The sequence below is a fragment of the Mytilus galloprovincialis genome, chromosome 5 (genome assembly GCF_965363235.1).
Source record: "Mytilus galloprovincialis chromosome 5, xbMytGall1.hap1.1, whole genome shotgun sequence".
In the NCBI taxonomy this organism is placed as follows: Eukaryota; Metazoa; Mollusca; class Bivalvia; order Mytilida; family Mytilidae; genus Mytilus; species Mytilus galloprovincialis.
This window is the reverse complement of record NC_134842.1, coordinates 86,302,104-86,328,663: the sequence shown is the minus strand read 5'-3', so window position 1 is coordinate 86,328,663 and position 26,560 is coordinate 86,302,104. Positions and strand designations below refer to the sequence as shown.

General features: G+C 31.7%; 1 protein-coding gene across 1 annotated transcript in view; it reads right to left on the bottom strand.

Moving 5' to 3' along the window:
• LOC143074183 (scavenger receptor cysteine-rich type 1 protein M160-like) overlaps positions 1 to 26,560 on the bottom strand; it is a 62,762-nt gene continuing 36,202 nt past the window's right edge. The window contains exons 24-47 of the mRNA XM_076249731.1: positions 25,623 to 25,786; positions 24,574 to 24,721; positions 23,919 to 24,082; positions 23,399 to 23,546; positions 22,648 to 22,805; positions 22,089 to 22,242; positions 20,997 to 21,166; positions 20,413 to 20,563; positions 19,669 to 19,820; positions 15,999 to 16,149; positions 15,534 to 15,703; positions 15,023 to 15,179; positions 14,634 to 14,806; positions 13,274 to 13,415; positions 12,614 to 12,801; positions 11,339 to 11,483; positions 10,884 to 11,041; positions 9,489 to 9,633; positions 8,674 to 8,837; positions 7,303 to 7,469; positions 6,726 to 6,867; positions 5,870 to 6,075; positions 3,975 to 4,125; positions 1 to 71 (exon numbers count right to left, since the gene is read on the bottom strand). Coding sequence (XP_076105846.1) covers positions 61 to 71; positions 3,975 to 4,125; positions 5,870 to 6,075; positions 6,726 to 6,867; positions 7,303 to 7,469; positions 8,674 to 8,837; positions 9,489 to 9,633; positions 10,884 to 11,041; positions 11,339 to 11,483; positions 12,614 to 12,801; positions 13,274 to 13,415; positions 14,634 to 14,806; positions 15,023 to 15,179; positions 15,534 to 15,703; positions 15,999 to 16,149; positions 19,669 to 19,820; positions 20,413 to 20,563; positions 20,997 to 21,166; positions 22,089 to 22,242; positions 22,648 to 22,805; positions 23,399 to 23,546; positions 23,919 to 24,082; positions 24,574 to 24,721; positions 25,623 to 25,786 — 3,679 coding nt within the window. The 3' untranslated portion in view covers positions 1 to 60. The remainder of the gene's footprint in view (positions 72 to 3,974; positions 4,126 to 5,869; positions 6,076 to 6,725; positions 6,868 to 7,302; positions 7,470 to 8,673; positions 8,838 to 9,488; positions 9,634 to 10,883; positions 11,042 to 11,338; positions 11,484 to 12,613; positions 12,802 to 13,273; positions 13,416 to 14,633; positions 14,807 to 15,022; positions 15,180 to 15,533; positions 15,704 to 15,998; positions 16,150 to 19,668; positions 19,821 to 20,412; positions 20,564 to 20,996; positions 21,167 to 22,088; positions 22,243 to 22,647; positions 22,806 to 23,398; positions 23,547 to 23,918; positions 24,083 to 24,573; positions 24,722 to 25,622; positions 25,787 to 26,560) is intronic.

The window sequence follows — 26,560 nt, the reverse complement described above, 5'->3', positions numbered from 1 at the left end:
TACACTTCTTCCTATTTTATTTTATCTCACTTAACAGGTTTTTATATAAGTTATCATTCTTCAAATAACACCTGCAAGAGAAAAAACATTGTAATTACATTAATAGGTATATAGTATATCAACTATTGGTTGCCTTTTAATAACCTCAAAAATGATAGTATAATAGTTAAGTATATAAAAAAATATAGCGTACTTTATAACTTGGATAGAAGAATGACAAATGGGAGAACTAGAACATTAATTGATAGAGTCAAATTAAGTGAATAAGCTTTGTCAGAATAATATGTAGTACAATAACAACTAGAGGCTCTAAAGAGCCTGTGTCGCTCACCCTGGTCTATGTGAATATTAAAAAAAGGACCCAGATGGATTCATGACAAAATTTTGTTTTGTTTTGTTGATGTGATGTGTATGTTCATCTTACTTTACTGAACATTCTTGCGGCTAACAATTATTTCTATCTATATTGAACTTGGCCCAGAAGTTTCAGTGGAAAATGTTAGTAAAAATTTACAAGTTTTATGAAAATTGTTAAAAATTGACTATAAAGGGCAATAACTCCTAAAGGGGTCAACTGACCATTTCGGTCATGTTGACTTATTTGTAAATCTTACTATGCTGAACATTATTGCAGTTTACAGTTTATCTCTATCTATAATAATATTCAAGGTAATAACCAAAAACAGCAAAATTTCCTTAAAATTACCAATTCAGGGGCAGCAACCCAACAACGGGTTGTCCGATTCATCTGACAATATCAGGGCAGATAGATCTTGACCTGATAAACAATTTTATTCCATGTAAGATTTGCTCTTAATGCTTTGGTTTTTGAGTTATAAGCCAAAAACTGCATTTTACCCCTATGTTCTATTTTTAGCCATGGCGGCCATCTTGGTTGGTTGGCCTGGTCACGCCACACATTTTTAAACTAGATACTCCAAAGATGACTGTGGCCAAGTTTGGATTAATTTGGCCCTGTAGTTTCAGAGGAGAAGATTTTTGTAAAATATTACTAAGATTTACGAAAAATGGTTAAAATTGACTATAAAGGGCAATAACTCCTAAAGGGGTCAACTGACCATTTCGGTCATGTTGACTTATTTGTAAATCTTACTTTGCTGAACATAATTGCAGTTTTACAGTTTATCTCTATCTTTAATAATATTCAAGATAATAACCAAAGACAGCAAAATTTCCTTAAAATTACCAATTCAGAGGCAGCAACTCAACAAGGGGTCGTCTGATTCATCTGAAAATTTCAGGGCAGATAGATCTTCACCTGATAAACAATTGTACCTATTGTCAGATTTGCTCTAAATGCTTTGGTTTTTGAGTTATAAGCCAAAAACTGCATTTTACCCCTATGGTCTATTTTTAGCCATGGCGGCCATCTTTAGTTGGTTGGCCGGGTCAAGCCACACAGTTTTTAAACTAGATACCCCAATGATGAGTGTGGCCAAGTTTAGATTAATTTGGCCCGGTAGTTTCAGAGGAGAAGATTTTTGTAAAAGTTAACGACGACGGATGCAGGACGACGATGGACGACGGACGACGATGGACGACGGACGACGATGGACGACGGACGACGACGGACGACGGACGCAAAGTGATGGGAAAAGCTCACATGGCCCTTCGGGCCAGGTGAGCTAAAAATCAGATAATTGAAAAGGAATGACACTAATCAAAGATCTTCAAAACTAGAGGCTCTAAAGAGCCTGTGTCGCTCACCTTGGTCTATGTGAATATTAAACAAAGGAAGCAGATGGATTCATGACAAAATTGTGTTTTGGTGATGTGATGTGTTTGTACATCTTACTTCACTGAACAATCTTGCTGCTTAAAATTATCTCTATATATAATGAACTTGGCCCAGTAATTTCAGTGGAAAATATTATTAAAATTTACAAATTTTATGAAAATGTTAAAAATTGACTCTAAAGGACATCAACTCCTTAGGGGTCAATTGACCATGTTGGTCGTTTTGACTTATTTTTATGTCTTACTTTGCTGTACATTATTGCTGTTTACAGTTTATCTCTATCTATAATAACATTCAAGATAATAACCAAAAACAGCAAAATTTCCTTAAATTACCAATTCAGGGGTAGCAACCAAACAGCGCGTTTTCCAATCCATCTAAATATTTCAGGGATAGATCATAACCTGATTAACAATTTAACTACATCAATTTACTCTAAATATTTTGATTTTTGAGCTATAAGCCAAAAACTGCATTTTACCCCTATGTTCTATTTTAAGCCGTGGCGGCCATCTTGGTTGGTTGGCCGGGTCACCGGACACATTTTTTAAACAAGATACCCCAAAGATGATTGTGGCCAACTTTGGAATAATTTTGCCAAGTAGTTTCGGAGGAGAAGATTTTTGTAAAAGATTACTTAGACTTATGAAAAATGGTTAAAAATTGACTATAAAGGGCAATTACTCCTAAAGGGGTCAACTGACCATTTCGGTCAAGTTGACTTATTTGTAAATCTTACTTTGCTGAACATTATTGCTTTTTACAGTTTATCTCTATTTATAATAATATTGAAGATAATAACCAAAAACAGCAAAATATCCTTAAAATTACCAATTAAGGGACAGCAACCCAACAACAGGTTTTCCGATTCATCTGAAAATTAGAGGGCAGATAGATCTTGACCTGATGAACAATTGTACCCCATGTCAGATTTCCTCGTAATACTTTGGTTTTTGAGTTATAAGCCAAAAAATGCATTTTACCCCTATGTTCTATGTTTAGCCATGGCGGCCATTTTGGATAATTGGCCGGGTCACCGGGCACATTTTTTAAACTAGATACTCCAATGATGAGTGCGGCCAAGTTTGATTTAATTTGGCCCAGTCGTTTCAGAGGAGAAGGTGTTGTAAAATTTAACGACGACGGATGACGACGGACGACGGACGCCATGTGATGAGAAAAGCTCACTTGGCCCTTTAGGCCAGGTGAGCTAAAAATGATTTTCTTCTGTTTTATGCCTTACTCAAGCAATCATAGGATTACACACATTTATTTCTAAAGGTTATTGATGTGTAAACCGGGGCGATTAACTCACAAACTAAATAAAAGTCCAAAAGTCAAAGGATTTTATGTTAAGTTTGGGAGTAAGAGCCCCAGTTTACACATCAATAACCTGTAGAATAAATGAGTGTAATCCTTATAATTCTGAAACAAAATATTTGCGAATTTAATTTAAAACATTGTTTTGTGTAATGGCTACTATAATAACCATCATATGCACAATGGATAGGTCGTAACTAAGGAGTTGGCCACCATATTGACTTTCTTAAATCCATAAATGTTCAATAAATGCAACAGAATATTAACTGACGTCGTGTTTTGCCTTGACGTTAATTCGCTAGATTATTCATGAAATTTCGTGGAATTTTATTTAAATTTTGATTTTATACATTTATTTAGCTTTGATGTACTATTTCTGTTTTGATACAATATCAATATATTTTATGGATTAAAAAGAAACGACTGTTACATTGTTATGTAGACTCTATTTGTTATTTTATCTCAATTTGTTAAAAACTCCGGGATCCCTTGATATTTATCATCGCACATGAATAGATCTCGAAAGTAGTTTCAGAAACATGGTTTATCGAAGTGTAAACCATGACAAAAATATTAATTCAAGTAATTATAGATATGCAAATCATATCAGCATAATTTAATAATAAACCGTGTACATTACAAGTTTTTAAAGAGAAATGTCTGTTAGAGTGGTATAAGCATATATACCATGTTTACGTTATGAAAGTTTATTTTCTTGAAAATACACAGTCGCTTGATTGGAATGTAGTCAAGATGAGACACGTCCTTTGCTCTTCTTGGATTTAAAACAAATTTTACATCATTACTACGTACTGCAGACCCGATGTTACAGATTCTAAATCTATTTGAAATATTTGAAGAAAAAAATCATGTTATAAATAGAATAAATGCAAACCTTGGTCTTCCGTTGTTGTTATACTTTCAGATAAAACATTCACATTTCTTCTTGTTTTAACCATTTTACATTCTAAAGGTATTGTCCAATTTTGTGCTCCGTTGGAAATGTACGTTATATTGTTGTTATATGTAATATAGCCATTTGAAATCTATTAAATGAAGAAAAAAAGTTACTTTATTTATATGAATTTGTATAGATTTAAGGGGGTAGACCTTGGTTCAGGGAGATAACTCTTTAAATCAGTTAAGGGTTTGTAAAAGTCAAGTTCATCAATGTGTTTTCAGCATTTACCTGAAACAGATTGAAATAATCTATGTAACCTAAAAGCTTAGAATATATTTTTGAAAATGGTTGACACAAACGTACTGATGATTTTAAGAGTTATTTCCCTTAACCTAAGTCTACCGCCTTAACATAGACAGACGTCGATCCTACCACTCAAAACAACTAAAATATGGATTGGTTACCGACCTATTGTTAATTTTGGTTTAATTGGGTTTCTTAAAAAATGGCGAAATAAATATACATAAATATCTAACTCGTTTCAACCAGCTATGCTTCTTAAGGCTACGAATAGGTTCATGCACAATATTCAGCAGATAACAATTGTATCGAAGCAACAGTCTCTAGTAACAATGCGAATCCGTTTTATGTAAGGCTTAAGCGCATGACAAGCCAAAATATTTAAGACCACAAAAAACCAAGTGCCTATAGGTAGGCTTTTGCGTATTTGTATAAGGTCATCAACTTGAAATATTCAATAGGAATGTATCATGTAAGTAAAAACTTAACTAAATTAATCGCCCACCGTTAAGAGATATATGTGCCTTCAGAGACTTCAAATTCATACAAACATGCTTCAGCCTGCTGGTAGTTTACTATATAGTTAAAACATTTTCGTTGCACAATTCAAATATTTCAATCAAATTAAATATTTCCTTCCACCCAAAATTTTGCCGTGTCCATCATATATGAATGACATTAGGGTTTCTTTTTATTGATTTCGACGTTCAGGTTGTGGTATATAGTCAATGTTTATTCATATGAGCAATGGTTTATTCTGAAAAGTGTTCACACCATACGCATACCATGAATATGTACGACATAGCTACAATTACGAATAAACTGCAAAATAAAACCTACACCCTACAAAGTATGAAACTAATTGCGTAAAATGTCTAATTTGAATACATCAATTTTAAAACATGCTTGACCCATATATATTTCTTTAAACAAAACAAAAAAATCTCGAAGAAGTGAAACGGTACATAAATACATAATTGTGTATTTGTGTATGATACTGTGGAATTATCTAATTATTTGTGTGGATACCTTTTTTTGTGAACTAGAATTAATTATCTTTTCGAGGGTATGTACACATTTTGTGAACTATCTATATTGATTAAATTCACAAAACTGGTTATGAATTATTATGAATCCGCTATACGCTATACTTTTAATACATATATACCGACAAACAGATGTATACAAATGCAGATAGAAAGACAGACGTAAGAAAAATTAGACTTAAAACAATCGTGTAACACATGGTTTAACAACATGCGTTTTTAATGATTTGTTCAATTACTTGAAATAACTTTCACTCGTTATTCAAAATATCGGAAAACGAATGTACAAGTCTGGTAAACCCTGACAGCATTCAAAAATTACAACTCATGTACTACAGAAAATCTGTTATTTTGAAAGGAAGTCATTTTGTTTTTAAATAACACATTAGTGTAGTTAAGACATAAATGTGTAATAGAGAGGCGGAAGATATAAAAACGAAGGAACATATAAACTCATAAGTCGAAAACAAGCAACAGACAACGTCATGGCTATATAGAAAAACAAACCAAAACGAACATCAATAAAAACTGTAAAATATTTACCTTTTTTGTTGACCCACATCCTGTGTATTGCTGTCCAAACAAAAGTAAATCTCCGATGATCTGACCGTAACAATCAGGTCTATTTGATAACACAATATCGGAATAGTTTAATTGTTGATGTACCATTTGTAGTAATGTTATATTGATAGCTGCACCCCATCTGTCAGGTTCACAGTTAACGGTCACTGCGTCTCGTAAAGAATATGCTGCAAAAGGTCAAGGGACAAACCGTAGTAATTTTATGAGAAATGAATAAGTAACATGAAACATATGGGAATATTTCATTTTTTTCGATTTGTTTTTTAGTTATTCTATCGAAACTTGCTTTTGATTCAATTATGAGCTTGCATATATTGTTTAACAATACCTATACTTTGAATACCCCCTGCATAATAAAGGTATATTAACAAATCGTGTATCTGTCTAAATCCATTATTGAACCTCAATCGTGTAAAGAATAAGATTCAACATATACAGAGATAAATATGATTTTGTATTTTTTAACAAAATGTTAAACAACAACATAAGACAAACTTACTTTTTGGAAGATTATGTGACTGATAATTATTTTGTTTTCGAAGGTATATTGTACTAGCTGCCACATTTATTTTCGTTGTCAATTGATTTATGGTTTTGAAATAATGTGTATGCATCGAAATTTATATCATATATAAACAAGAATTATCATGATTGCCAATGAGACAACTCTTCACAAGAGACCAAAATGACACATTCATTAACAACTACAGATCACCAGAACGGCCTTCAACAATGAGCAAAGACAATACCGCATAGTCATACCTATTAGATATGTATTATTTGTTTAGTATTTTAATTTTTTGAAGCATCTACTCACGTGACCAATGCAGTTTGAATCCTCTAGCATTGCCTTGTCCATTGGTTTTAAACCTTATCCAAAATTCATCCGAAACAGCAGCAGCTATATAGGATGACGTAGAATAGTATCCAAGTTCTGTTCCAAATGGCTGACTTCGTAACTACAAATACTTTCCAGTTAAAATGGTTTGATGTCTTATATTCATGTCTTTATATCAAAGCCTCAATCAATTAACAGTGTTTTGTAGTTGTTTCTGTACATGTTAAAACAAAAAGATATATGAATTTCCCAATTAGTATTTCCATAATTCGAAATTTCGCAAATAGGTTTTAAAGAATCAGCCATGTCTTCGATTAAAACTTATAGACAGAAGAAGTTAAAGTTGCAGCTTCTTCTCCCTAAAGACTTCTTTGATAAGAGTCGCACATTATAGTTTTACGATGCAGTATATTTTGCATGTATAGCCATGAAACCAATTTATATGCAGCAGAAACAAATCCACTTAGTTCAGGACTTTACCTTTATGTTTTGAATAATTAAAACACCGTTATTTTCGTTACATTGATAGATATACATGTACAATTATGAATGATACCTCAAGAAAATCCCCGTTGTCAGCCATCTGTAATACATCTGTAACCAATGAATAAAGTCCAGGTGGAGGCTTTATGATATAAAGACAATCTGTATTGGCATTGTATGGTCCAGGATAGTTAGCTGACGTTATACTCCCTGTAAAAGTCCTGTATTCTTTAATACAATCTGAAATAGAGACAATATGAGTAAGTATTGAGTCCTACATTGTGTGTTTGAACAAAAGATAATCAGACTTTTATATATGATATATTTAAAAAAAAAAAAAAGATACATCTAAAATATAGATAAAATGATTATATTTCAAGAACAATTCTTGGACTATTACATGTATTGGTTTCACGTATGCAATAAATAAATATAATCATGTGATCTTATAATCTGTTTTTATTGAAACTGTTTGACAAAGATCTCAATGTGCTATCTACTGCTATCTAAGATATGTAATTTGATATAATTTTAATCTTTATAAAACAATGAAAAAAAAAAGCTAAATGCGAGAATAAAATGGCTATCAAATTCAGACCGGTCTCCATTTTATGATTATAAAAACTCCAAATGTTATTTTTAGAAAGCTTCTTTGGAGTGTATGTGACTTTTATTTAACATCAAAATACTATTCTTAGTTTATCAATCCTTAAATATTTAGGAGGCAATTTTAATAATAAAAAAAAACAACAAAAAAAAACAACAAAAAAACATTTGATTGGTATTTAGATAATTAAGACTTATTTTATGTTTTTCATTAGATATCAATGTATATTTAATGGCTTTTGTATCAGGTTGCATTTGATAAGCAATAAAACAAAAATTATTTAACGTTGATCGTCCTGAATATGCATGAATTATTTGCCACTGGACGTTAAGCAACCAACAATCAATCAATCAAACTTTAACGTTGATGCTTAAGTTTTATGCATCTTTTTAATATATATATATATATCAAAATAGTTAATCAGGAAAACAAACAGCCTGATGTTTGTTCCTGTTTTGGCTGATTATCGACAAAAATATTTTGGTAGGATTCGTGTAGCAAATTATTTAATTGTTTTAAAGTTTTTTTAATTTTATTGCACTGTTGGTTTCTTCTCTCTCTATTTGGATCTTAAAACTACGACTTGTGACAAAACATGTCGTATAGCAACGTTTAAGTGTATTTGATTGTCATGTGCAATAGTTGGTACATGTATCAATTCTTTTCGTTGACTGGTCAAAAACGTCTAAAGATGTCAGGAGAAGTACTCTCACACCAAATTAGAGTTTATAAATGATCTGTATTTTTTAACACGTATATAAGGTGGTGATTTACATGACATTAATGTATTAGGTATGCAACAGTGAAGCTTGTTTTATCAAAACATGTTTTTCTTACCAAAACACCTCAGATGAGCGTAACGGTGATTACAGTTAGCAGTTTTTGTATATGTACATTGTGATATATGTTCCTCCCATCCATTGCAGTGTATCTGGTCAATACCAAAAGGCGCCGGGTGTAGTTCCATAGTAGGTAGATGGTAGAAATACGGTAATGTGTCGCTTAATCAAAAGATACTAAAAGTTCAATTATGCTATTTTCTCCATTTATATATTTTGACAAATATAAAATATTCAAAGTAGACATCGTTATTTTAGGTAACGGTAGTATGTCTGTCTCACCATATTTTAAGATAACATAGCATATATCTTGTATATTACTGACCCATTGACATAAACGTCAGACAAATTTACTATATGTTTGGTTGTTTTATCCATACGTTATTCAATCTTCATTAATTTAATCATTACGAGGTATAAGGGGTTCTTTTCATTTCAAAGTCAACTAATTTTTTCCGTTATTCCCCTTAAAATGAAAACAAACATTGGACCATCTGATCTGTTTCAGTGTTTATGAATTTTCTAGATTAAGGAGTTCTGTTAGTCTTTTTATGATTTATAGATGAGAATAAATGTTCCAATTGCAATGCTGGTGACTATTTTAAATCACCTTTTATTCAGCTCTCTGGTCGTCCGACTTTTTTATAGAGCATAACACAAATTTTGAACCCTAAAGTAAATAAGAAAATCATTGAAAAAGGAAACTTTATAATGAATCAACTAACGGGACGATTGTGAAATGTAACGGCTCTTGCGTTTTTTATACAGAGTCGCTGCACTTTTGTGTGCTGTATTATACATATTAATACTTACTGATATCCCATCATTGAACATAGAACTTTGGCCTCGGCAAATCCAAAGTTTTTATCACACAGGCTACCCCATGCCCCACCATCAAGGATATCAACACGACCTTCGCCTACCGTTTTTCCTCCACTGAGCTTAAGTTCAACTCCACCTTGAAAAAATATTTTAAGTTTTAATGAAAAGTGAAAACGTATGATTTCCAAAAATGAGCTTGATTTCTGTAAGTGTTATAGCTATTAAATTGAGATGTTCTCTGACTTGCATCTTATCAATAACCAAGAAAAAAAATGAGTCAAGAAAAGAATTTTGAAATTATCTTAATTCATCAGTCAATTCAATAAAGATCCTAAAAAGTGTAGGCATGTTGAACACAATTGCAATATTAATAGTCTAAATGTCTACAATTGCAAGTGTTTTTGCCATTTTGTTGTATGTTGGATTTCGACATTTTATAATCCCTTTTGTATTTTTCAACAGTTTAAAATTTAAATTATTAATCCTACGATACGAATGAACTTAACTTATGGTAATTTCATGGTATACCGCCATCTTCAATTTTACAATCACAGTACAAAATCGGTCTAGCTATTTGCCTAAATCTGCAAATTTGGAGAGAGATTTGCTATTCGATGGTAAGACTGTTTTTCTATATAAAGAAAACTTGTTAATTAATTGTATTATACAAAATATTTTAACAAATATCATTTTTTTGGGGTTCTAAAATCATTTTTATCAAATGAGCCATTTAAGGGGAGATGACTCTTTTAGTACAAAATTTATACTGGGCTAATAGGGAATTTTTTTTATTTTTACTTGTAGCAAGAAAAGAAGTTCGGTGACACCATGTTTTTTTTTTATTTTCTTAAAACATATTATGAAACCTATCTTCTCACAATTTATTTCAAAATTCTATCTCATAGAACTTTTTTAATGCACACTAATGTGTTTTTTCATGAATAAACTAACCAAATGTTGGCAATTTTCAACGTCTCATAGCTTGAAAAATAGCACGACCCGTACTTTTTATTAAATTTTCGAAAAAAGCATAGTAAAATCTTCATTTTGGCAAATTCTAAGAACATTCTGTCTCAAAAAATATACACCGTGATATTTTCCTCATGAATTCCACCTCATGCTTATAATCTACCTTATTATCTCAAAATTATTCATAAATGTTTCAAATAAATTTCACATGTCAATATTGTATGTACAATTTTGTATTTGAAAATAATTTAGACACTAAGGTGAAATACAATTGAATAGGTGGAATTCATAAGGAATTTAACTGCAAACTAACATATAAATATATGGATGTGTAAAACGTGTTGAATATAGCATACCAACAATTCATTCAAGTACACAGAAGTGTACATAAATATGTAAGACAACAATTTATAATACCTGTACAATCAATTCCGACAACGCTGTCAGTGCACGATGTTTTGTCAAAGTCCCCTTTACACTGTCCAATATCTGTTTCATTTCCATGACATTGAATACTACCAATCAAAACTGCAGAGGAGTTCCGGGGTAACGAATAGGAACGTCCACTTATATTTCTAAAAACATATTAGAGATATATTAATCATATGCAATTCAATAAAACAAAAAATATAGCTTTCACATTTTTCTAATTACTCATTAATACATTTTAAATAAAGCGTACAGTGTATTTAAGGAAATTCTAACCTTTCTGGATTTCGTAAACATTGTTGTTAATGTCTGTGTCATCTTCATTTTTTATATTCTGACTTTCTTCGCATTATGGTATTGATAGAGCCTTAAAACGAAATTTAGCTGAGAAATTTTTAATCATACCAGAATTATCAAAACACTGTAATTTTAAATTTTCTCACCTGAATCCAAGCATCCGACAAACAACAGCGGAATTTTTAGAATTCCAGAATGAATCACATATAGTTCCCCACTTATTATTAACTTTTAGGTTCAGTTTACCAATACCATTTGTGGTACCATCAACAAGTTTAATATTGTTTCGTCCTAGATATAAATAAGAAAAGCATAATCAGAAAATGTAATACTAACTCTAATATATGGAAAAAGTAAAATCACAAAAATACTAAACTCTAAGGAAAATTAAAAAAGGAAAGTCCCCAATCAAATGGCAAAATCAAAAGTTCAAACACATCAAAAGAATGGATAACAACTGTCATATTTCTGACTTGGTACAGGCATTTTCTTCTGTAGAAAATGGTGGATTGAACCTGGTTTTAAAGCTACCAAAACATCTCACTTCTATGACAGTCGCATCAAATTCCATTATATTGAGAACGATGTGTGAACAAAACAAACAAAAACAATAGGGAAAAATGTCACAAATAGGGGTAAATAGTCTAATTCGGTAGGTCACATTCGTGAAAAGGGAACGAGATTGTATTTACGACAGAAGGAACATATCCGATATCATCTGTGAAACGGATATTCCATAACGGTCAACCAACTCGTGATGGCGTCCGTAAAATTTACAAAGTGATGATTTCAACTTCACCATTTGGAAGTCTCGGTTTACAAATGAAAATTCACACAATTTGGAAGCTGAAATCATCTTTTTTGTCGTAAAGTTTTGTTTTCAACCGACCCTCATAGTCAATTTCTAGATATAAGTGGCAAAATCACAAGCTCAAACACATCAAAAGAATAGATAACAACTATCATAAATCACTGAATATTTTATTTATCATGGGAAAAATGTTGCTTACAATTGTTTTTTATGTATATATGGATTCATGATAAATTTTTCAAGAGCTGTAATACTACTTGGGCTGAGTTGGGACATTTTTTAATCGTTACCAATCAACCAATTCACCAAAAGCATGAATTATGTTACAACTGTTCAAATTATATATCATATGATGTACGTGATGAAAGTTATCCCATTTAGCAAGTATGACATGTTACTCTGAAACATAATACTTGTTGTAAAAGCTGCATATATTGTATAGAGATAAACAGATACCGACAATGATTTGAATATTTACAGCCGAATTGACTTTTCATTGGTATTGCTAGAATTGAACTTGGACAGAAGAGTTGGTGTAATATGGGTATTGTAAATGTTAAGAAAAAGATGTTTTTGTTTTATTTCTTAATATACATGAGTATTTATATACCTAAAGATGTAGGTGTGCATTTAACTCCTATGTCGTGTGAATGTGGACATTCGTCTCTTCCCCATGGTTTATGTAAATTACAAAATAAAATATTTTCTTCTTCTCCAGTGCACTCTGGTTCCAACTTAAAAGATGTACCATTGCCAGGTCCAAACCAGGAGTCCTTATACAAAGTTGCTGAATTACTCCTGTCGATGAGATAAGTTTGAAGTTAACAATCATGATACATATATTCTGCTTTTCGTTATATCATATGAATAAAAGAGGACGGTTAATATGTGTTTTTTTTTCACGTTCCAGTAATGGTGAGTGTAAGAGTTTTTTCACACCAGAATAATTTTACGATATCGTTCTCATATACTTTTTTTTCTCTCATTATATTCGTTTTGTTTGTGTTTGACCGTTTAGTCTTGTATTGTGACCTGAATGTTATAAGGTTTGTTTTAGTCCATGCTCGGCTTCATTTTTGTTCTTTTTTTGTTCTATTAAGTCTTCAATTTTTCTTTAAGGTTAGTGTATACGTCTATATATATATATTTACGTGTATGCAGTAAAAATCAAAACAGACATAATATTCAAAAACTACATTAACACATTGCAATATTGTATTCATTTATAAATCACCAGTAAGTTTAACAGTGTTCACAATGTAAAACTTACCAATAGCCTAAACTTTTACAAAGTACCGTAGCAGCTTCTGTGTTCACGTTCTGATCACATATACTTCCTTGCTCTCCAAAGCTGTTAGTCAAGAACGTGCCTTCCGTTAAACTTTGCCCAGTCAAGGAAGATGTTGATTTAACTTTGGGAATACAAATAAAGGGTTGTAATACTTTATATATTTCAAAGCTGCGAAAATTAACCAGCTTATGGGTTTTTTTCGGAGAGGTGGTGAAACTTACATGGTCCTTATCTTAGTCTTAAAAAAAATCAAAATGGAACATACCTTTTGACATAGCAAAATCAAACAGATCGTTGGTCTTCCAGTTTAAGTGGTTTTACATTAGTCATTTTTGGAGCCCTTTATAACTTGCTGTTCTGTGTGAGCCAAGGGTCAGTGTTAAAGACCGTACTTTGACCTATGGTTTACTTTTACAAATAGTGACTTGGAGGGAGAGTTGTCTCATTGGCATTCATGCCACATCTTCGTATATCTACTAACAAATGTCAAACAACTGTGATATTCCTGACTAAGTACAATCATTTCCTTATGTAGAAAAAAGTTAATTGAACCTGGTTTAATAGCTAGCTGAACACGTCACTTGAATGACGGTCGCATTAAATTCGACAATTTCTCTATCAATGGCGACTTTCAAGATAGAAGACACAACTTGCATGTTACCTCTTTGTTCTTTTTCTAGCCATGTCGGCAATGTCGTTTGGACAAAACAATATAATCGATCACTCAATAATGATGTTGGCATAATATGGTTCCAATGGGTAAAGTGGTTATATAGGAGAATATTGTTAAAAGTGAACGAACGCGTGCAAAGACAATGGACGCCATTGATTGCAATTTCACTTGTCTCTTGTGGATTATATAACTAAAAATCATATCATGCCTTTATGATGAGTAAAAAAAACGTTACAATTTACCACCAGACCTTTTTTTTCTAATGAGACAACTGCATTATACTTGTCATCGTGATATTATTTACACGAGCATCATATGTGGAGCAGGTTATGCTTACCTGTCTGGCACACCTGATAACCCTGGTTTATTATGGAGATCGTGTTCTTTAAACTTTAGATCGATATGATAAGTTTTGTAAACTTTTAACTGTCTATTTTTCGTTTTTCGGTTGTTGTTTTCTTTCGTATATAGCTTTGTCATTTTGGACTTTGACAATACTTTGGAAATCTTCCGTCTCTTTTTTAAAGTCTGCATTTGCTTGATTTTCAGGGAAATTTCATAAAATAAATAACTCTCAAACTCCATATAGTTATTTTTCCTGATAATAAGAATAAGACTTTATACAGATTTCCTTAACACAATGTATAGATTTAAATGTATACTTACTCATACACGATATGCCAACATCCTGTGTGTGGTCACACTGTGGAGGTCCTCCCTGTGTCATGTGACAGTGTAGCAAATCTATTTCTGTACCGTCACAACTTACATTTGAAAACGTTGCCAATCCTTTGCCATTACCAAAATAACTGTTATGGAAAACTTTTCCCACAATATGACTGCGAGAAAAGGAAAAGAGAAGCCATAAATAATCAAAAACTTTCATAGCTCAAGTTTTAGATTATCAAAAATGTCAAGAAAAAGATATGATAGTCAATAATGAAAAGGGGATCACAATATAATTGCCATAACTAGAAATGATCGACGTTTCCTTAAATATTGGGTTCTTATTTATTTTAATAATTTTCAAACTAAAAATATAAACAAATGCTTACAGACTGATAGGATGAGGTGACAACAGCTTACATACATAAGTAGCGTCTGCATCATTAAACTTATCATCACATATAGTCGACCATGTTCCATTTGCCTGGATTTCAATTCGGCCTTCCATTGTATGAGCTCCACCAGTAAGCCGGATATTTTTAGATCCTTATAAAAATAATGATCATTAAACAGTGAACAATATCATTGCCAAACAATTTCATTAATCTCCTTTACTATCTCTAGTGATATGTTCTTTAAGTAAGCTCGACTGAATATAGTGTATTATTTAAAAAAAAAACTTAAAATGAACGACATGTTTTGAAGAAATAACGAAACTTCAATTATGTAGGTCTCTAGCCGTCAACTTGTAAGATATTATATTCTTTTGCTTTTGGTAAGTTTTTCAAAACCGTCAGGTTAAAGCGCACACATGAATGCCATTTCATTTTTTATTGTTGTCTCATTATCATTTGAATTTGACGAATAACCTGTTTACAGTACATATAAATCAATACGCACTGCATGTGACACCAGCCTCTTCATAGTTGGTACAGCTATGCTTACTCCATGCCTGTGTTCTACAGATATTTATATCTAATTCGTTACCATAACAAGATAGATTGTCCAAAAGGATGCTTTTATCACTTGTTCCAAAAAAGGATGCATTTTTTGGTTCTGCAGTAAACGTCCTGAAAACAAATTGATAAAACTGAATGGTCAATTATATCTATGTTTATTTCCAGACTGCATAATGCTACGAGCTAATGTGTTGAGATAATCAAGTATTTTGTGAAAAAAATCTATACACATATGTATGTTCTTCTTGTTTGAGCCTGAATCCAAACAATTCAAATCATTCACAAGACATAATAAAAATAGATTTTCCCAATTTAAAATTTGCTATTGTGAACCGTTGTTGTGGGCAATCTTTGGACTTTAACATGTTTGATTAATTATGTTATGGAACAATATATGTAATCATACCCTGGTTGAAATCCAATCATATTACAAATCACAGCTGCCTCTTTGTCTCCAAAGTTAGTGTCGCATATGGTACCCCACTGTCCATTGTGTTGAACTTCAACACGTCCTTCCCACGGACCACCACCATTCACAAGACGTACTGGTGTAGACACTAGAAACCAAAAGGCTTACATAAAGTAGAGGTCGGTCATTTAAAGACGTATCAACTGTATCATATACGTTGACGTATACGCATCTGCAGATATACCAAAAACAGTATGTGACCTCGAGCTTTAATATTGTATATATTTTCAAAAATGCAGATGGGCAACTGATAAGTGTCTTATGCTAGTATTTAATTGTGGATCGGACTTAATTTCTCGGGTACAAAAAGCTTATAAATAAATACGTAAACTCGCGTGTATATTTTTTTTTTACTTGAAATGCACTTGAAAACAATTAGAATTATCGATTTCTATGGAACATTGTAATCCGACTTTTAATATTCAAAGGTTAGTACAATTTACGGGCATGATAGGAGAGAATACGGTAAAATCGTGTGTTTATGTGTTAACTTGTGCGCTCGTAGAATTTAACTGGTGTTTGACAAATAAAGCGATGCTCAGTTTGTTTAATTAAATTCGTGTCACTGCCCCACATTCGCTCCTTTTCGAGAGCATGCATGAGTCGTTGATAGGCGCCCTTTTCCGCAAAATATCATCATCGCAAATATTGAAAGTTTATGTATGATTGTTTTGAATAGGATTCAATTAGGTAAGACTATTATAGTCTTTAGCTCGGGATCACATAATAATACGATAATAATACGATACGGTTGATACGTTTTTAAATGACCGACATCTAGTACTACACATGTACTATTAGCATTGGTATATGAAGTATTTAATAAAAAAAAATTGTAAAACGTAATACATCTGTTCCGTTCTTAATCATAAGCCAGCATTGTTAACTACTTTTTACGATCATGATATGAAGTACGAAATTGATTTTGTATCAAATAGAGGTTGGGTCATGACAGAAGAATCAAATCATACTAGCATAATATATATTGTTCATGTTTATAACTGAGGTCCATGATATTACAAAGTAATTAATAACTGGACAAAAGAAGTCTTTAAGGAAAGATCCAGTTAAATTTGTCAAGGAATACGAACACAGCATGATGCTGGTGAGTCTTTCTAAGACCGTTAAACACATGTCAGATGTTTATGTAAAACAAGACAAGACAATTTATTACAACTTAGGCACCCGTTTTATAGGCTAATGATATGGTATTACACAACACAATTATAGTTCAAATAAAGAAACAATTACAAGAATTAGCATGGTAAAAATGTAATTGCATACACTTAACCCTAAACTACACTACAAACTGCTCAGAGTCTGAATTGACCAGTTTTTGTGCTCGACCAGTAAAATCAAGCACACATTTAACTCGACTAGTCTCGACATTGTCTCGACTGTACTTAACTGTACTCGACTAGGTCTCGACTTTACTTAATTAGTCTGATGCAGTACTTAATGATCTTGGTGTAGTCTGAAATGGTCTTGACCAAGGCTCGACCTGTCTCGACTAGTCACAAATCAGTCACAACCAGTCTTGACCTGTCTCGACTAGTCTTCACCTTCAAATTTAGTTTTGACTGGTGTAAATCAGCCCATCTAACCAAATTAAATATTGATCCTACAAAATTCAAGCTTTTTTGGTAGTTTGATTTATTGCTGTGAAATGAGAGAATTTAATTTTACAATAGGTAAAAATAAAAATTATTATTTAAATTCAGATAGGCATCTTTAATTTTTTTATAACTTTTGCAAATTAACTTGGATTGTCATCAAACTATGCAGCTATCTTAGATATATATTAATCTTACTGAATCCCAGGTCTTTTTGTTTTTTGTTGTATTGCTGTAAAATTTAAGAATTAAATTAATCTTGGTAAAAAAAAAGCTAGGATTTGCAATTCGGACAAAAAGAGATAGTACACTTTAATTTTTTTGATAACTTTTTCAAATTGACTTGGATTTTTATAAAACTATGCAGCTATCTTAGATATATGTTAAGCTTACTAAATCCCAGGTTAGTTGGTTTTTGTTGTTTGATGAAAATCCAAGTTGATTTGAAAAAGTTATGAAAAAAATTAAAGTGTACTATTTTTTTTTTTGTCCAAACTGCAAATCCTAGCTTTTTTTTACCTAGATTAAATTAATTCTTAAATTTGACAGCAATACACCAAACTTCATAACAACCTGGGATTCAGTAAGATTAATACATCATTAAAAAAATTAAAGTGTACTATCTCTATTTTGTCAGAACTACAAATTCTAGCTTTTTTACCTAGATTAATTTAATTCTTAAATTTGACAGCAATACAACAAAAAACAAAATGACCTGGGATTCAGTAAGCTTACTATATATCTAAGATAGCTGCATAGTTTGATGAAAAATCCAAGTTGATTTGAAAAAAGTTATTAAAAAAATTAAAGTGTATTATCTCAATTTTGTCCGAATTGCAAATCCTAGCTTTTTTGACCAAGATTAATTTAATTCTTTAATTCTACAGCAATACAACAAAAAACTAAATGACCTGGGATTCAGTAAGATTAATATATATCCAAGATAGCTGCATAGTTTGATGAAAATCCAAGTTTAAAAAAAAAAAATAAAGATGCCTATCTGAATTTATATAATAATTTTTATTTTTACCTATTGTAAAATTAAATTCTTTCATTTCACAGCAATAAATCAAATTACCAAATAAGCTTGAATTTTTTAGGATCAATATTTAATTTAGTTAGATGGGCTGATTTACACCAGTCAAAACTAAATTTGAAGGTGAAGACTAGTCGAGACAGGTCGAGACCATTTCAGACTACACCAAGATCATCAAGTACTGAATCAAACTAATTATTAATAAGCAAAGTCGAGAAATAGTCGAGTACACTTAAGTACAGTTAAGTACAGTTGAGACAATGTCGAGACTAGTCGAGTACAATTTTGCCTCGATTTTACTGGTCGAGCACAAAAACTGGTCAATTCAGACTCTGAGCAGTTTGTACTGCTAGTATAAAGAACATCATAAAACACACTATTATATTTAGGGTACGAGAGGGCGGGTTAATATTTTACTCTGTAATCTATCGAAATCGTTGATCGACGCTTCAACTCGAAAATAGATACATTTTATATATAAAAGAACTAAGTGTTTACCGTGTGAAACCCAATCTTGAAGTGAAAATTACAGGTATTAGGTATTAAAACAACACGGACATATAAAATGTAAAAATGGTGATTAATTTACATGAGCAACACGACTGGTGTCACATGTGGCGAAGGATCTGCTTTCCCTTCCGGCGCACCTGAGATCGCCCCAAGTTTCAGGTGGGGTTCGTGTCGCTTAGTCTTTAGTTATCTATGTTTTGTCTTCTGTACTATTGTTTGTATTCTTGTCTTTTTATGTTTAGCCATGACGTTGTCAGTTTATTTTTAATCTATGTGTTTGACTACTCCTCTGGGAATCTGTCGTCCCTTTTTTACAGTAATTTAGATAACATACATATTTTGTATATCTCCCCAATTAATTATTTTCAATGCATCCATAGTTAAAACCATGATGAAAAGTATTGAATATATTCCAAATTATAAATCATTTCAGAAATGGAATAATTACCACATGATATACCAACTGTATTATTACATGTGTTGGCTTTCCAGTTTGGAAGACATCCTGAAATATCATGTTCTGTTCCTGTACATGACAATTGTTCCAACCAAACTGGTCCTGTAGACTTTCCAAACTTATTATCCAGGAAAACGTCTTTGCTATGAAAATGTAAGGTAAAAACATTGAGAAAAAAAATCTATAATTCAATTTTTTTAAACTATTTTATTCATTCTGAACAAATGTTTAATTGAATAGATCACCTAAATATACCTATCTAAGAAATACAACACCAAAATGCTCTTGTGTGTAATCGTGAAAAAAAGATTTGTCGTGCTTTATACTCTTTTATACTCTATGTTATACTCTTTAATTTGGTTAAAGTTTAGCGCAATTTTACGTAACGATAGGCCCCGCGATAGGCCCGCAACGTTGTCACTTGCCGACGTCTCTATGTGTATCATTGACTCCAAGTTAAGCAAACGAAACAATGAACACGTCTTTGAGTTTATAGCCATTATTCGCCTATATCATGTATATTATATATACGTTCAAAACACTATGCTTTCCATGTGAAATGTTTTTACTGTTGTTTGTCAAATGAACGCTTTTCTTGCAACCATTGATTTTTTGTGATATTCTTTGATATTTCTTTAAAGTTTTTATTTATATCCTTTTAATAGTTTTCCATTCTTTTTTTTTCTTCTCATTTTTACATCACTTAATTTTTCATTAAATAACCAAAGATAATACCTGTCTGTGAATCCAAGCATTTTGCAAATGACATCAGCATCGTTTTTCTGAAAACCTTTGCCACAAATTGATCCCCATTGTCCGCTATGAAGTACATCTACGCGTCCTTCAAATCCCATTTTACCATTAACAAGTCTAATTGGAGTTGTTGCTATAGATACAATTATGGAAAATGTATTTAAGGCAGGACTTCATATATTGTCTTTCCAAATCTTCTGATATTTCTTTAAACCCCGCACCATTGGACATCATTTCTAATATTTTCATGAATATACGGTAACTCTTTCTCCTTACTTTACATCATTATTTTATTTCAACAAACACTCTTTTCACATGTTATTTCATAAATATGAATCCAAATCAGAAGACAAAAGATCGTATGACAAAATGTGTAGCGTGTTTAACTAAGGTCAATCGGAAATTATAAAAAATGTTTATTCTTTCAAATATTTTGATATTCAATTTAAGGAGGAATGTACACAAAAGATGTCCGTAAGTGGTTAATGCATGTTATGATAAGGATAATAATGTGTTGTGATTCGAGTTTCTCTCTCAACAAAATTGTAACTAAACATTTTACTTACGACATCGTATACCCTGATAGGTCCTGTTGCCGCATTTAGATTCGAATTCATTCACGTTACAAAGTCCAATGTCTATTTCAGACCCTGTACAGCGAGTTTTTACCGGATTCGTATTCAGTAACGTTGTCTGGAATGACGTGCTTTTGAGTAATATTGGATCTGTACTAAAACTGAGATGAAATGGAACAATGTTTTACGAGGCTTCAATTATCATACGGAAAAAATGTTCGAGTTTAAATAATTTTGATCGATTTATATGTTTCAGAGTTACATGTGGCGTCTATTACACTGAACGAGTATACATATTAGTTTTGGCAAGCTGAATCCCATCTGCGGTTGCGTAGTTTTCTCGCTGCGTTAAAGAACTGATGGTTGGCTTAAAGCTTTTTTCTGCTCTTTTTTCGGGTAGTTGTGTCTTAGACAAACTCCATGCTTCCGTTTGCAATACTACTTGATGTTTGCTTTCCGCTAATTTTACTTTCAAATTTCTTGTATATCATCAATAATCAGTCAACATTGTTCAAGTCATATTCTAAATTAGAGCACCTGTGAGGATATCTTTATTATTAATATTTATGACGGTTACTAGTAATGTTAAGTTACTCTCGTTGCATTGATGCCTTTATTTGTGAACTGCAAATTAGCCATGGTACTAACCAGTGCCGACTATTCAAATAACTGTTTTTCTTATAATGACAAAGTCTTACTTTGATACCGTAAACTTTATCATTGTCCTTTGTCAAAAAGGTAAAAAAAAATATTTGAACTGTATGCCTCGATTATTCCTAATCATGTTTTCCGTCCTGTATAATGTTATGCATGTGTAAAAGTCCGTCAACATGTGATACGTATTAGAATTTCGTTTAACGTTTCGAACGAAAAGAACGTACCTTCTTATTTTGCACCGGTACTAATCTCTTGAATGCAAATTGAAAGTGATAAGTTGGATAAACATGTCATTGGAGAAAACACTGACTGAACACGATTGAAAATTGGAAGTAAAACATAATGTTCATAAGTTTTCAAAAATGGTAAAAAGGTCGGGCGGTCTTTTATATTCATTTTATAGCATTCTACCTTAAATCAACATACCTCATGTCAAACCCCAAACTTTGACAGATGACCCTTGCAGTATCCATACTGAGGTCGTTAGAACAGACAGGATGCCATTTGTTACCATTGTATATTTCAACCAATCCTTCATTTCCAACTCTACCACCTCGGAGTCGCACTTGGGTATCTTGACCTAGATTATTAAAGTTGCGTTAAATTATGCGCGTATAAGGAGTAATAAGGCATGTTACATGTATTGATCACATATATTTTTTTTACTCAATAGAATTGAAATACAAAACATTAATAAAAAAAACACTGACAAAATATGTGTAATATACATGTAATACATTGCATGTTGTTCATAGTTGAAATGTACACAGAATGACAAATATTGAACAAACAAAGCGTATTTAATAAAAAAATAAAACTAATTGTATTCAGAAAGTTCTTAATGGTTTGTTGTCTATTAAATAGTGCAATTGACAAGCTTCGTTTTTGATACTTATAGTTAAAAATTATAAATTGCTATTTATAATTTAGCTCTCATATGGGCGTATATTTTCTTAATATAGATATAAACAAATAATAAACTGACCACAGAATACAGCTGCATTCTGTTGTTTGCAGTTTTTTACTCCAAACCCATCTGATTTACAAAGTGCCACATCCTCCTCGTTACCCTTGCATTGTAGTTTATCTAACCAAACCAGTCCAGTACTGTTGCTAAATGTTGAGTTTGCTACTCGAATGCTCCTAAAAATATAAGATTTAATAAAAGTTATGTTTCTCTACCAGACAAGAGTGATTTCGACCTCTCAACATACAGTATTGTTATAAGAGTTTGCATGGTTTAATTCTAACATTAACACAACAAATGACAACTTTTAAATGCTACCTATTTTGTTACTAAAAGTACATTTTTGTTTTGTTCGACATGGTAAAAATTACTGTAAAGATAAAAAAGTAAAATAGTAAAAAGACCGAACTCTGGGAAAAATTCAAATGGGAAGGTCCCTTATCAAAAGCTCAAGCACATCAAACGATGTGTAAAACAAGTGTCATATTCCTGACTTGGTACTGGCATTTCCTTATGCAGAACCTGATGACTTAAACATAGTTTTATAACTAACTTTCACTTATTTGACAATCGCATCAATTTCCATTATATTGAGACTAAATTGGAGACTAATGAGACTACTTAAAAGTATTTTCCACAGAGGCTCCAGAAACACATATGTGATAATAAATTGAATAGCTAAAATCGTAAAGTGGGATATAATTTTAAAATAATTCATTTTTCCTCATGAAGATATGCATGGCTACTTATTCTGTACACTTGTACACACCCTTGTTTATATCCTAGCATTTTACAGATGACAGCGGCATCTTTGTCATCAAATTCATTACTACATATTTCGCCCCATTTGCCGGAATGATATATTTCCACAGTTCCTTCAAATGGGCCTCGTCCACCATACAGCTTGACCTTGGTAGCTTTAATATGCAAATTATATATTAAGTAAATTAAAAAAAAGACAAGCAGAGAAAATTTAAAAACAAATTATAATAACAAAACAAAATATAAACATGTAATATCAATGATTTTAAACAACTTGTAGAGTCTAGAATCGTTCATGTATTAATGAAAAGGAAGAAACATTTTTTCTCATTCTTGAAAACAAACCGAGGCAATTTAAACGCGCATCTGATTTGAGCGGCAATTGTGAGTCTTTTGTAAGTGAAAGGCGTTTTTTGTGTTCACACTTCTAAGTCTGTTATCTTTAATGTTCCTATGAACTTGCACAGTATAAACCACGACTTTAATGATAAATTACGTCATGATGAAGAAGAGTAACACAATCTTACCACAGTCGATTCCGATATCGTTAGCGTGGTTGCAATGAGAATTTTCCCAATTTGAATAACTACAGTCTTCTATGTCCATTTCCTGTCCTAGGCAGTTGATATTTTCAAAATATATTTTGCCTTTGCCTGGAGATATCACTGGTGTTTTCAATATATTAGCATCCCTGTAAATACCACATTGAAAAAAGGTGAAAGATATGTAACTTTAACAAAGGAAGAGATGTTATCGTATGATATATTCACTTAACCGAATGTGTCCTGTTACTTTTTGTTACGTTTTTATTTTAAATTTGTTTTTGCCTAGATATACTTTCTCATGAGATGATTCGAATGTCGATAATCGCGGTGTATTGCATCTTACATTTTCAAATTAATAAAATCTTCTCCAGTGTTGTCATGGGTACTTTTAGTTCCTTTTTTTATTACACAAACCTATAGAACAAACACCTTTACCGTATATAGAGTATTTATTCTCTTGGGACGATACCTGTCATTGCGATGGTATAATGTTTTCTTCTTAGAGCTTGAATATGCATGCTGTATATCATATATCTGGAATAAGCAGTCGTAATCAATATATCCTGATATATTGAACACAAGTTTATGTCGTCTTTATGATTTAATCTATTATCGTATGCCTTAATTTGTTACGTACGAGTTGTTATAACCCAACATCCGGCATATAACAGTAGCATGAGCTGCATTGAATGACGTGTCACATACTGTACCCCATTCACCATTGTGAAATATTTCTATTCGCCCATTAGATGGTTTTGTTCCATCAACTAGTTTAACCATGGTATCTAAAAATAAAAAATGTTAAGTCCATTTGCCTTTCAAAATAAGAAATAAGCTCAAAACGCGGGAACTGTTATTTGAACATAAATTAAAATGTAAATGTGTTACATACAGGTGCAATTCCAATGATTTAATTGGATAAAAAAGAAAGTATTTTTTTTTTTGTATTTCATATCAAGCTACATTATTTTTTCTTTTACTTGAGTTTTGTAATTTTCTGAGTCTCGGTAAATATATATATATATATAAAACAGACCTAAATGTGATAGTGTTTAAATTTGAGATGTTGTTTATCCTATTGCTAACATTTCCAAACTTCGAATATTAGAGTAAAATAGCTTCATGTATATGTTATAGAATTAGGACATTTATAGTTAAAAATATTGCCATTATATGTATTTCATATTTCACGAGATTTTGAATGCAAATATAATACTGTTCTGGTCAAAATTCTCAGTAGAAGTGCAATAAATATATGCTTAAATTGTATACCGCTGTTCAAAAATCATAAATCGAGTATTAGGTATCTGCATGTTGAGATTGGAAACTATTCATATGCAGACAACCTAAGAAATGGTACATATTCCTGGTAATCTGGTATTGGTCGCTTGTCTTTACGGAATATCGTTCTATAATGAACGTCTTCAGTACGTTATTAACTCCAATAAAATGTATGGAATGATACATCGATAAGGATGCAATTTTTCAAAAATATGGCAAAACGTGTTTAACTTTGACACAAAATAGATACAGTGTATGTCAGATTATAACGTCAAAAGAATTAATATAAATAATCCACAGATAACAGAGACATCATGAGATTGTCCGAACTGTGATTGCAAACTAATTTTACTATGATTATAGTTGACGCTAGAATATAATGTTATATGAATAAAGGGAACTTACCACAAACAACAGAGACATCCTGCGAATGTCCACACTGTGATACACCCCAACCTCTTGATCCACATTTACCAATATCGTCTTCTGTACCATTACATGCAAGCTCATCTAACCATACTCTATTTGTACCTTCTCCAAAGTATGCACCACCAATGAAATAAGGGTTGCTGTTAACCCAGGATTGAACCAAATAATGAAGAAAAGAAATAAAAAACATGTGACAAATAGGAAATAAAATGCTACTCAGTTTCAAAATAACCAGCATTCCATAACTCTAGTATATGTTTAAAGATGATTAATAAAGGAACAAAAAAAAGCTAGAAAAACATATATTGGTTAATGTGCTTGATTTTGAGATATAAGCAATTGAAATTTTGACGGGACAATATTCTCTCTTGACGTTTCATAGCTTTATAATTGACAAGTTTTTAAGTTCTCAAAACCTATTTGAAAATAACAAAGATTTTATAAGACTTTTACAGATGGCTTATATTCATTCGTGTAAAATATTTATAAAAAGAAAATTGGGGGTTAATTGGCAAGTTTGTTTAAGGCATTCAAATGATAAAAAAACAGAGGATTCCGAAAATCTAACAAAAATACCAAAACATGACATCCTTAAGTATAAAGACATGGAATATTATTTCGTTTACTGTGCAAGATTTTTGATATTTTATATCTCGTATATCTCGTTGTTGTCACTTAAACGTTAACAACTTTATGCAAGATAATTAGTTTAATCTCATTTTTACTAAAACTAATAGATAAAGAATTTAGATCATTGCAGCTATTAACTCCACCTGGAAAATAATTGGAGGGTGTTCACAACAGCTGTTATCAGTTAAAGCGTTAAGATTTGGAAGAAAGGCCGACATAGTTAGATAGTGCAGTCAGTCAAACGATTACTAATACAGTTCTATATTAATATTATTGTAATTGTT